The following is a 13,260-nucleotide window of genomic DNA, read 5'->3' as shown; positions in this document are numbered from 1 at the left end:
ATGGTAGCATATCACATTTTGGAGCAGGGAGGGAGACAACTGCTTGCTGGGGTGGATGGTACCATTTATTAGGAGCAGCAGGATGCAACTTTGTAATTGGGAGAAGAAAGTCAAGCTGAGATACTTTAGTTGGTGTCTGGGAGGATTGAACATTTGCTAGGATAATGATGGATCAGATTGCTTTGGAAATACCAGAGTTCAGGGGAGGGACTGGCTGCTCCAGACAAACACACTCATACATTGTTAGCTTTTCTTCAGGTTATCTGTTAAACAATGGGAAAATGGATGACACATTAATGAAAGTCTGTAAAGTATAATGACATCACTGCCACTTAATACATTATAAAGTCACATTAGGGAGTAGGGGAAACTATTAAAATCCTTTCACTGTGGAACAATGATATAAAATAATTATAACTGTATTTATATTTTGAAGCGAATAATGATTTTTTGTTCATTTGCAGCAAAGTACTAACATCATGGGGAAAAGCCCAGTATTGTGGAAACAGACACTATAGATGGAAGAGACCAATTAGATTAAGCAGTCTCTTTCCCTGCAAATATAATATGTAGCGCAGTACTCTGCTGATTACATAAATTCTATTTCAGGAAGTAGAGAAAATTTCATTAGCGATATTACAGCCAAACTGAATTAAAGTTACATTAAAAACATTCAGATGACTGTACAGTTCCTTACTACTCTTTAAGATACAATATACATCAGCTAAATTCTTAGTAAGACACATTAAGAATTTTCAAAGGCATTGGACATGACAGTGTCTTTCCCCAGAAAATAGGATTACTTTTTGGTGTGGTGATTCCAGAACCCAAAGAAAAGAAACTAGTGAAAACCTTTGTACAAGAACACAAACCACCTAAAACAGTGACCATTAGGGACAGCAATAAGGGATGATTTTTGCCACTGACCTGCTATGTGGCTTTGAGTAAGTTTCCCTATCTGTAAAACAGGAATAATGAAACTTACCTCCTTTGTAAAAGACTTTGTCTATTGATGAAAAAAGTCTTAAAAGCGTAACTATTGCATGCTAGTGCTGATAAATACTATTTCCTTGCATTCACCTTTCATCAAGCATTTTTCTGTATTATCATTCATTTTGGCGATTTAAATGGCTTATTAAGAATTCCTTTGATTCTTCTCCCAGATTTTGTGACAGAGAAGAGGATTTTCGTTTTGAACATACATGTCAAACTCAGAGAAATACACAGATTTAAGATGTATTGTGTGTTGGGGGGAGGTTATATTGTGATATATACTCGAGTAGGTCCATTGTATTCTTGACTGTGACAGTTAGGGGGCAACAGATGAGCTGTCTTAAACTTATCTGACAGGGTTTCCCCAGCTACTGTCTCTGGTACTTGGATTATAAATACCTGGTGCTTCTTTTATGAGGACTCTCTCTACTGTGACTTGAGGTATCATATAGAATGACAGGCAGACTGTAATAAAATAATGAATCCGTCTCAAAGTACCATCAGCCTTGTATTATTCCAAGACTCAAACATACAATACATTTTAAATATAAAAAGACATTAAAGATAATAAATTATTATAAATGAGTAACAAACATCTTTAATATCCATATAAAAACATCCCAACGGGAAAACTTATAAATGCATTTTAACTATTCTAAAACAACAAAAACCAAAACTGACAGCTACTGTTAAAAAGCCATGGAAAAAGCTCTTAAAATGCATCCAACCTGAAATTACAATTATAGAAGGAAATGTTTCTATAAAATGATTTTAAAAGGGTATATGACTGTGACAGTCAAGTACAGAACAAAAGAAACAAAGACACACAGAGAGTCAAAGCACAAGATGGGGATAAAAAGCTTGGGGGACAATTTCAAAGGCATCAAGCACCGAACTCCCATTAACTTTCAAATGCAGTCAGTCACTTGTGCCTTTGAAAATCTTCCCCTAGATCTTCCACACGTGAATCTTTTCTGCAATCACACACCAATTTGCATGGTCAAAGTATGAATGAATAACATGTAGCTCAGGAACATGATGTTCTATCAGTTCAACCAACTCCCCTTCTTTAAAAACATGGTAGTACCTAAGACAAGCCCCATTAGGACTCCTTTGCGGCTGTTTGTTCCATGTGGCCATGGAACAATAATTATTGGTATCCTGTAGAGAGCTGACTGTTTTCCTTCTGTTTTGGAGTTGGTGGAAAGCTGATTGTTTTGGGTGATAATCTATTTTAAGTTGCTGTTTGACATCTTTTTGATGGGAAACCAGGTCAGGTAAACACACTCTGCTACAGTCATGAATTATAGCTGGAGACACTGGGGGCTGCTTAGTGTCCTGGCCTAATTCTGAATAACAACTTTTGAAAGGCACTGGGTGACATATCATAGGTGACCCTGGTTCTACAGCTACTTCAGAAGCATTATCTTCAGAATTCTGCCTGCAACGCAAAGACAAGTTGGAAATATGCTTCATGAAGCCACCTTGCCTGATTTGTTCAAAAAGCTTTCCCCTGTTTAATTCATCCAGCTGAATATTGCCATTGGAAAATGTGCTAAGCTCTCTTTGGTGCCACTGATTACTCAAGTCTAATATTGAATCAAGTGATCTTGAAAAGAGAGACCATCTCAGGGATTTTTCAAATAAGTTGTGTGTGGTTTCCTTCTCCCCCACAAAGGATGAGCTTCTTGCTTGCCTGTGTGCTTTTGAAGTGCCAGCTAACTTAGGGGAGTGTTGGTCCAAAGCCAGCCTTTTGTCCTTTTGATTAATTGATTTCTGTATTCCACGAGAACAAGTGTTACTCAAGGTCCAGGAAGGTGGTGAAGGATTCCAAGGAACAAAGACATCCTGCTTTTCAAATTTTCGCCGTTTTTGCTCCATTGCCCACACGTATATCATCATCTGGCCACCTACTCTCAAGGTGCGAGCCATCTCCTTTATCGCTCGCACGCGCCGCTCCTTTGTTGAAAAATGGTGGATCACTGGAACAGAACATATAAAGTGAATAAATATCCCTCAAATCACTAATGAATAGAACACAGAAAAATACTGGTTCGGACACACTGGCTTGAACACCAGGAAAGGATCATCTGTCTTCTACTGACTACACTATGCTACAGCCTTTCCATATGTGAAAGGAACTCAAAGCAGATTTATTTTATATAAATACAATAAAATTAAAATGCATGTATTGGTGCTAGTGACAAGTTCCAGACTGACAGCAACTGCAGCTCCACTTACTCACGAAATAAGTACAAGACGGGTAGTTTCCTATTTTTTACCCTGTTAGCATGGCCCAACTGTGGTCTGAAGAGAGCGCTTCTAAGGGAATAGGGGTCTACCCAGTCCATATAAATTTACTCCAATAAGAGTGACACAAGGATGCCAATTATTGTGATGTGGACACCTGTTAAATAAAAACTGGACTGAAATCACCTACTCATTTTGCTTAAGTAATTGAACAGCCACCGAACAACTAATACAATAAAGATAATCTGTCACTACTAGTTCTGGGTGAATTTAAACCATTGACATAGCAGTGAAAGGGTCCATAACCACTTACCAGTCATCTAGTCTTGCTAGTTCACAGTGTTAAAGATAACTTGTTGAATAATTAGTCCTATTTTTATTTAGTAAAATATGTGTGCTATTACCAATAGTTAAAGTATAGTGAGAACTTGGTAGTTAAAAGCATAAAGATTTTTGTTACCTCATTCGTAAAAGTGTTTTGAGCGCTACTGATAAGAAGTTCTATATTATTATTATTTTACTATGATATGGTCTTGTTTTTATGTTCATAACTTTCTGAACCATTCACTTTTGCAGCTGAAATTCTCCATGCTTGGTCCAAAATCCTTCAGGCCACATTTAAGTTATGAGAAAATGAAAAATAAATACATTTTCCCATCACAAAAAATTATCATCTCACTCTTTTAGACAGCACTACTGAAAAAAATGGCTGAAGTTTGAAACTTAACATGGCCTCACTGAGGCCAAGTGTGAAAACAAGTTAGTTTTGATTAAACAAAGATGTGACCATTTGAAGATTGGATACTGAGCATGCACAGTAGAAATGTTCCCATGTCTACAAGGCTCCCCTTTATGCTGTGTCTTGGTGGATAATTATTTACAGAATGTTGCAATAAATAGTTGTCACTGGATGGGCCAAATTCTGAAGTCAAACTCAGACAAATCTCCCAAAGACTTTACTCACAAAAGCTTTGCTTGAGTCAGAACTGAGTTCAGGATTTGACAGACATCAATAAAAAATTTGCCCAAATATCACCTGCGTAGGCTCAGGATTTGGCACAGCATTTTGCCTGAATAAACACTGATCTTAATTATATTGGAGAAATTCCATGGTAGACAATGACAGATATCAGATTCTGGTATACAGTAGGGACTTCAGGATTTGGTTGATTGGTAATAGGGGTATGAATTCCATATTACATTGAAGGCAAGGTATAACTAAGGAGCAGTCAAGGATTTTAGCAGTAGTGGTAGAGTGAAAAGGACTAATATTAAAGATGTACAAGATAGAGCAACCAAATTTGATGCAAGTCTGGATATGGGAAGACGAGAGAGAGAAAAGTCAAACAAAACACGGAGGTTGTGAACATTTGTGATGGGGAAGATGCTGAACACAAGCTATGACTACACATCTTCACGAGATCTGGGGATGGAAATGGTTTTGCTCAATTTTTTAATCCAACCTTTTCCCTAAATTTTCTTTAGTGAAAATGTCCACACAAATTACTGCCTGTGTTTCTATGCACTATCACCTCAAGCGTCGGTGATAAAGTAACTTTACGTTACAGTGCTGAAGTGCCTGCCCCCATATGCAAATTATACATCTCACTGGGAAAAACTGTCCACCCCTTTCAGAAATGTATGTGCACAAAATGCTGGCAGCATAGCTTGATGTTCAGCACATCTTTATCTGTCAGGGTGAGCAATGTTCAACCAGATCTGCTTTCCCTCAGAGGAAAGAGATACTTCTACAATTAAAAGAATAACAGCATGGAATCAAGCTAAAATAGGGAAACACTGCCAGAAATGAATGATGAATTCACCTTCTCTGCAGCAATGCGAAGATCAAAAGCTAATCTTTAAAGAAATAGGCTCTTTCAACATCTAGTTATTCAGCTACTCTGCCTGTATGTTTCACTGGTTCTAGAAGAACAGAAATCAATTCCAAAAATGCTCAAATTCTACAGCAATAGCTGAGAGTCTGACATTGAAACATTCTGGTCATTTTAATTAAAAAGGCTTCCAGTAGCATTTAAAGGGTTACAGTTTATTAATAAAACCTTCAGATGCTTAGAAAAAGTTTAGTGTTGGTACAATGAATGTGTGTGGAATGAGGAGTAAGTTTGAAATTCCCTGAGTGATGCATTACATTAAAAAAGGCATAACCTGAGGAAGCAAAGAGGAAGTGTTCTCCTACGATAACATCAAGTTGCACTTAAATTTCAGATCCTCATGAGTCTTATCATGCATTTTTCTTTTTAACCAAAGGTACGCTTGTCAGGGACCACAATTAGAACACACTCCCAGTCACCTAAAGCAGGCTGCTTATGGGAAAAATCATTTAGCTTTCTCTTTATACATTCAAATCTTTATAACTAAATATTAGTTAATTTACAAATTAGGTCTTGTTTCAAAGACAGAGCTACTTGCTTTCTTAACTTTGTCGGGAAGGATATATAAATATTCATTTTGAACCTGGGATTTCACTCTCCACTAGCACCAAATTAAACAGCATTGAGCCTGATTCTCCACTAAAGCCTCAGGACTGCTTAAATTACACTAGCAGCACCAGCCCCCAAAGGGCCAGTTGGACAATCATGGATTAGCGGAGTACAGCAGTGGTCCAATCTCCCTCCCCCACTTTCTCCAGCAGCACTCCCTACACAAGAGCTAGGAAACATAAGAATTGATATGCCAGGGGACTTCCAAGTTAGCTGGTCAAGCTACCTTTAAGGTTGTTTTAAGGCACCAGAACACCACAAAAGAGCCTTAAAGGCCAGAATCTGGACCTGTTGCCATGACCTTGAAATATATTTATGTCTTAATGTGACAGTGACCAATACTTTAAATGAAAAGTGGTGTTTGTTTTGTCTTAAATAAAAAAAAAAAATCCCATTGGCTGAAATTACCTAGCATGTTTTGTTCTCAACCATAAGAATAATGAAGGCTGGGGGGACGTGAAAGACACAGAATAAGTGTTGCCATATACAAAATAAAAGTTCTGTCCTGCGCATTCTGTCACAAAAGCACTGACTTCAACATGAGTAAGGGTTTTCAGATCAAACCCCATTTCCTTCTTGGCGCAGCTACCACCCACAATACAGGTGGAAAAAAATGGCTACTCACCTTCTCGTCACTGTTGTTCATCGAGGTGTGTTGTTTACGTCCATTCCAATCAGGTGTGTGCGTGCGCACATGCACAGTAGCCAGAAAAATTTTCCCATAGCAGTCTCCATTGGGTCGGCCTGGGCACCCCTGAAGTCATGCCTCCATGGTGCTCAATATAGCGCTCTCTTGACCCTCCACCCCCTCAGTTCCTTCTTGCCAGCCCTGAGCCCTGGTGGAGTGCGCAGTGACTGGGGGCGTGGGAACCCCCACCAGCTTGTAGAACTCACGAATACAGGACGTGACCCAGGACAAAATCTGTTGAGAAGAGATAGGAAGACCTTTCATTCTGTCCGCCACTGCCACAAATAACTGGATGGACTTCTGGAATGGCTTCGTTCTCTCGATGTAGAAAGCTAGCGCTCTGTGGACATCTAAAGAGTGAAGCCTTTGCTCCCTGCCAGTCGAGTATGGCTTAGGATAGAACACTGAGAGGAAGATGTCTTGGTTGATGTGAAACTGTGACACAACCTTCGGTAGGAAAGCAGGGTGAGGCCTGAGCTGAACCTTGTCCTTATAGATCACGGTATAAGGGGGCTCTAATGTCAGGGCCTTGAGCTCAGACACCCTCCTGGCTGAGGTTATTGCTACCAGGAATGTCACATTGTGAGAGAGAGACAGAGCAGGGAGCATGTCGCCAAAGGTTCAAAGGGCGGTCCCATGAGTCTGGAAATGACCAGATTGAGGTCCCAAGCCAGGACAGGCTGTCGGACATGTGGGTATAGCCTGTCGAGACCTTTAAGGAAACAGCTGACCATAGAGTTAGCAAAGACCAAGTGGCCCTCTGCGCCTGGGTGGAAGGCAGAGATGGCAGCCAAGTGAACCCTTATTGACGACATGAACAACCTCTGCTGCTTGAAATGGAGAAGATAGTCCAGTAGAAGTGGCATGGAGGTGAGCGTCAGGGACGAATAGTGCTGTGCCGACCAGATTGAAAATCTCTTCCACCTGGCAAGGTAGGTAACCTTCATGGAGGGTTTCCTGCTGCCAAGGAGGACTTGTCTAACCTCATCCAAGCAAGAACGCTCCATCGGATTCAGCCATGGAGCTTCCATGCCGCGAAGTGCAGCGACTCGAGGTTCTGGTGTTGGAGACGGCCATGATCCTGAGTTAATAAGTCCGGGAAGAGTGGCAGGGTGACTGGAGCTTCCATGGACATTTCCAGGAGTGATGCATACCAGTGCTGGTGGGACCAGGCTAGCGCTATCAATATCACCAAAGCTTGCTCCCTCCGTACCTTGAGGAGCACCTTGTGAACGAGTGGTATGGGCAGAAACGTATATAGGAGATGACCTCCACATTGGAGGAGAACGCATCCACGATGGAGCCCAGGCTGTGATTCAGGAAAGAGCAAAACTGCTGGCACTTTTTGTTGCGTCGCAAACAGGTCTATCTGGGGAAAGCCCCACTGATGGAAGATTGAGTTTGCAATGTCCGGGCGAAGGGACTACTCATGGCCGTGGAACGACCTGCTGAGAGTCCGCCAACTTTTTCTGTACTCCAGGGAGGTATGATGCTTTCAGGTGTATTGACTGCTCTACTTAGAAGTCCCACAGCATGAGGGCTTCCTGGCACAGGAGAGAGGAGCGTGAACCACCCCCCTCCCCTTGTTGATATAAAACATCGCTGTGGTGTTGTCTGTCATAACTGATACACATCTCCCTGTCAAGTGAGCTCGGAAAGTCTGGCATGCCAGGCGTAACGCTCTCAGCTGACATTGATGTGGAGAGTGAGTTCCGCCTGAGACCAGAGGCCTTGTGTCCTGAGGTCTCCCAAATTTGCTCCCCAGCCCAAGGCTGATGCATCCATCACTACGGAGAGATATGGCTAAGGGCTAGTGAACGGGACCCCTGCACATACTACCTGTGGGTTGAGCCACCACAGGAGGGAGTCAAGTACCAGGTGAGGCAGGGTTACGATCCTGTCCAAGCTGTCCCAGACTGGCCGATACACTGACGCTATCCACGACTGATGAGGTCAAAGTCTGAGTCTGGCGTGTTGTACTATGTAGGTACAAGCGGCTATGTGTCCTAGAAGTTTCAAGCAATTCCTTGCTGTGGTGGTGGGGAACTAACTGAGACCTCGAATGATGTTGCCGAGGGCTCGAAATCTTGCTTCTGGGAGAAATGCCCTGGCCTGTGTTCAGTCCAGTATCACCCCCACGAACTCTATCCTCTGAACTGGGGACAGTGTTGATTTTTCCTTGTTCAGCAGAAGACCCAACCTGTGGAAAGATGCTCTTATGAAGGCGACTTGCATCTCCATTTGAGTCCTGGATTGGCCCTTGATCAGCCAGACGTCGAGGTATGGGAACACCTGTTCCTGTCGCCTGTGCAGGAACGCGGCCACGACTGCCATGCACTTGGTGAACACTCAAGGTGCCACTGACAGGCTGAACGGGAGGACTGTGAACTGGTAGTGGGTGTTGTTCATTACAAATCTGAGGGACGGAGTTATTGATATGTGAAAGAACGTGTCCTTTAAGTCGAGGGCGGCATACCAGTCTCCTGGATCCAATGAATGGGTGATGGAGGCCAGAGAGACCATGCAGAATTTGAGTTTCTTCACGAACCTGTTGAGTTCTTGCAGGTCTAGGATGAGCCTGAGTCCACCCTTGGTGGTCTGAATTAATACGGGACTGTGCACATAGTCGGGATGAAAAGGTAAGGTGGGGTGGATCCAGATCTTGCTCTGGTGCACTGTCCTTGACTGTACCTTCAAAAGTCCTGTTTCGGGACAGGGTCTTGATGGTGTCCGCGATGGTTTTTATGAGCGGCAGGGCAATACGGGAAGGCATTCAGAGGGCATGAGGATATCCACCATGGGATCAGAATCCTCGACTACATCCTCTGTCTTGATGCCCAGAACCTTGGCAACCCAGCGCAGCAATTGCTGTACCACCCTGCTGTCTTCAAGCACTGGGGCTATGGCAGTGCCTGCCAATGCCTTGTCCGGCGACAAGGAGGCGGCAGCCCCATGAACGGCAGCTGCTCCATGCCATCAGCACCCAAAGGGTCCCATGACTCTCGGGGGTCCTGAGCAGGTGACGACATTGATGGTGCCATGCCCCTCGGTGCTGGGGCTGTCAGCTCCGAACTCGGTGCCGAAATCAGTATCGGAACCGCTGTCATTGCCGCAGATGGTTCAGGAGTTGCTATTGGTGCTGATGGCACTGCCTAAGCTGATGTTGGTGCCGAAGCCGGTGCTGGTGACGGTGCAACAGCCGATGGCGTCAACGTAGGTGGTGGCAACTCACTGACTAGTCACTTGGCAAAGGCAGAATAAAGGTGGCCAAAGCTACCGAAGCTGCAGCCGAGCAGGACCCCTGGCTCTGGTGGAAGGCCCAGGGAGTCCAGAAGGGCCACTGCAATGGATTCTGCCATTGCAGCGGCCACAGTGCCGGATAAGCCCGTCTCTCCCACCGTGACCTGGACCTCCTGGCTACTGCTCCTATTGGAGCGGTAGGAGTAGGAGTTGGACTCCAAGGTCTCCGAAAAGGAAGACCATGGAGGAGCCGTACTTCGGGGCACCAATCGTTGGGAGCTCAGGGACAGACTTGGCTCTCTCGCCGGAGGAGCAGGTGCCGGAGGATGCCATGGAGAAGGAGAGCCCCGGGACATCATTGCCAGCTTCCCTCTTAATTGCACCTGGGGGTGGGCTGGTGCGGATGGTGCTGGGTATCTCCTCTGTCCTAGGGGGCGAGAATGGCACCGTGAGGCACAGCAACTCCTGAGCCGCTGCAAAAGCCTCTGGTGTCGAGGGGAGTGGCAGTTGCTGGCCACTAGGGTCTAGCAAACATGGCGGGCCTGGAGTCAACTGCCTCGCCTGGCCAGGAGTTGACATGGCCCTGCCCTGGGATCTAGTGCTGTGGCCTGACTGGGGTCTCACAGTCGTTGGATCCTTGGATTCAGCTGGGGGAGAACGAACCCTCTCCGGCTTTTTTCTTCTGAGGCACCGGCGACTGAGAACGGTGCCTACTCTCCGAGTGGTTGCCGGAGGAACCGTGCCGGTGCTGAGCGTCTCAGGAAGAGTCCTTTCTCGGCACTGGTTCCCAGGATGATGGCACCGGGGTGCTCCGCGGCGACGAAGATGTGCTGGGAGCAGGGTCCCCTGACCCTTGATCCGACTAGGGGTGGAGACCTGCCTCCATAAGTAGAACTTTAAGCCACTGTTCCCTTCCTTTAAGAGTTCTGGACTGCAACTCACGGCAGATTTTACAACGCTCCTTTTGGTGACCTTCCCCTAGGCATCTTAAACAAGAGGCATAAGGGTCACTCTTTGGCATGCGCTTAGCTTACAGTTTTTAAATCCCGGGGATCACAGCATACCATGGCTCTGGGGATTCACAAGTGGGGGTGAGACCCCTCCCCCCAACTAACTCTAAATTCAAACGACGAAGATAGAGGCACTTGCTGAAGCAAGAGCTATGGGACGTTCCAGCTAACCATCACTGACAGTAAGAAGGAACTGAGGTGGTGGAGGGTCGGCAGGGCCCTATATTGAGCACCATGGAGGCTTGACTCCAGGAGGTGCCCAGGCTGACCTGATGGATGCTGCTATGGGAAAAATCTTCCAACTTACATGCATGTTGAATTGACATGAACAAGCACTCAAAGAAGAACAGAGGTTACTAGTTAACTTTTGTGGACTCTCCAGTGGAGGAAAACACACATTGTAGGACCTAAATTCCCTACAGCCATTGGTTGTGTGTTGGACCTCACAAATCTACTTAGGGTGGGCCTAGTCTGTTCTGGGAAGGGAGACTGCCAAGGCAAAAATCAGTGGTCTGATCTAATCTGGCAATTCTTATGTTTTTAGGTTTGTGCCAGCTTCTCCCCATCATAGCTTATTCTGCTGTCACTGGACTGCTGCTGGCTCCTGGCAAGAGATGGGGCAGCCAGGTAGAACAGGGCCTGATTACTGGTGGAGATATTAGGTGGATTCTCCATCACTGACAATTTTTAAATCAAAATCAAGAGGATTTTTTTTTTTTTTTTTTTATAAAGATCTACTCTAGTTCAAAAGAAATTATTTTGGGGAAGGTCTATGGCCTGTGTGATACACGAGATCAAACCAGATGATCACAATGGTCCCCTCCAACCCTGGACTCTATGAATCAGTGGTTTTTACTCATCTCCTCCACCACCCACTCACTGTTCCTTTGCCCTACTCCACCATGCCATGGTAACCCCCTGAAATTCTCAAGTAAATGGGTAGCCCTGAAGGTGTTCTACATTCTAGAATTAGCCAATATCTTGAGGGTTAGAGATTCAATACGTCTCTCCTAGGTAGAGGATTTGTTCCAAGTGCCACTGTTACATTTAAACATGGGTAATTATAAATTAAATTTCCCCCTATATCCTGATCTGCAGAAGGTATTATTCAATTTCTGTTCTAAACTTGTTTAGCTTTGCTGCTCTGATCCATCTCAGAAGCTGCTGTACATCAATGATGGATGAACAATTCACAAGTGTGATAAGGAAGGTTAACATTGTGTCATGGTTACTTTTAGTTAAAGTCAGGGACAAGTCACAAGCAGTAAACAAAAATTCACGGGAGCCTGTGACCTGCACCTGTAATCGGGCAGCAGAGCTGGCAAGGGAAGGGGAGGAATGACAGCTGAAGGAGTGAGGTTCTTACCCACGAAAGCTTATGCTCCCAATACTTCTGTTAGTCTTAAAGGTGCCACAGGACGCTCTGTTGCTTTTTACTGATTCAGACTAACACGGCTACCCCTCTGATAGCTGAAGGAGCTGATTCTGCTCCTACTGGCTGGACTTCGCTCAGAGTCTGGGGCAGGGGAAGTCTTTCAAGCCTGCACAGTTCTGGGTGCTGGGGGGGGGAGGTACCCATTTAGCCCCCATTTTACCCCCTCCATCCAGTTCCTGCTTTGCTTTGCTTGCTTCTGCTCCTGCTGGCTGATGTCTCTGGCTGGCTGATGTCTCTGGCTGGCTCTGAGTGGCCCTGTTTGCATTACAATGACAGACACTGAGGGGTCCAGACTCTCAGACGGTGCAGCTTTATTACAGTCAATAGAGGTATGCGGAGTTACACCAGGTAAGGAGCTGCCCCAAAGTTTCTGTATGACAATGGGTTAGTTACAATATACAATCTAAAGGCACTGAGAAAGCATGTTCTCATCATGGCCTACACAGTTCAGTTTCAACAGGAACTTTAAATTTCACCCACTGATGACCTCTTCTTCAAGCAGGAGCAACACACAACTGGGAAGAATGGAGAGAAGGAAACAGAAAGAAAAAGGGAGCAAGAGGAAACAAAAAAACAAACCAAAACAAAAAGCTTATACACCAGGAACAGAGGAAGCTTTGAGAATTCTGGCCATGATTTTCAGAAGTGACTAGTGACTTCTGGCTGCTCAACTTTAAGACATGTTAAAGGGACTTGATTTTTAGGGTAAGTGTTCAGAACTTTCTGGAACACAAAGTCCCTTTAAGGTACCCCAAAATCACAAGTCCCTTTTGAAAATCTTGTTCTTTGTCTACTGCAGCACTCAGTGTCCTCTGTAACTGTTGTTCTGTGCTTAGATTGTGACAGGCACCTTAGGAAAAAAAGATAGCATTGTGAGGTGGTAGTGTATGAAAGGTTAAAGCTAGGAACCTACACCATATACTGCATGATGGGAACTAGTAGGAAGACACTGAATTTTACAATTCCCCCAAACAAGTCAATGTGAAGGAGAAATCTAGATACAAAGGCCTGGAGCCACAAAGGGACTTAAGCATTGCAGTGCTCAGTGCTGCAATACCTAACTCTGAGAATCTCAGAGCCTTTTTTTATAGACTGTATATATACTTTAGATGTCACTTTATCTTTGACAGTTCCAGTAATAGG

General features: G+C 44.5%; 1 protein-coding gene across 2 annotated transcripts in view; it reads right to left on the bottom strand.

Annotated features, from left to right (window-relative positions):
* Nucleotides 1-1,575: 1,575 nt before the first annotated feature.
* Nucleotides 1,576-13,260, bottom strand: part of LOC128829872 (probable tRNA methyltransferase 9B) — a 69,235-nt gene continuing 57,550 nt past the window's right edge. For both annotated transcript variants that reach the window (XM_054015307.1, XM_054015308.1), the window contains one exon: nucleotides 1,576-2,975. In XM_054015307.1, the coding sequence (XP_053871282.1) occupies nucleotides 1,942-2,975 (1,034 nt within the window). In that variant the 3' untranslated portion in view covers nucleotides 1,576-1,941. The remainder of the gene's footprint in view (nucleotides 2,976-13,260) is intronic.

This window comes from Malaclemys terrapin, chromosome 1 (assembly GCF_027887155.1).
Source record: "Malaclemys terrapin pileata isolate rMalTer1 chromosome 1, rMalTer1.hap1, whole genome shotgun sequence".
NCBI classification, from domain to species: domain Eukaryota; kingdom Metazoa; phylum Chordata; order Testudines; family Emydidae; genus Malaclemys; species Malaclemys terrapin.
This window is presented reverse-complemented; position numbering and strand designations above follow the sequence as displayed.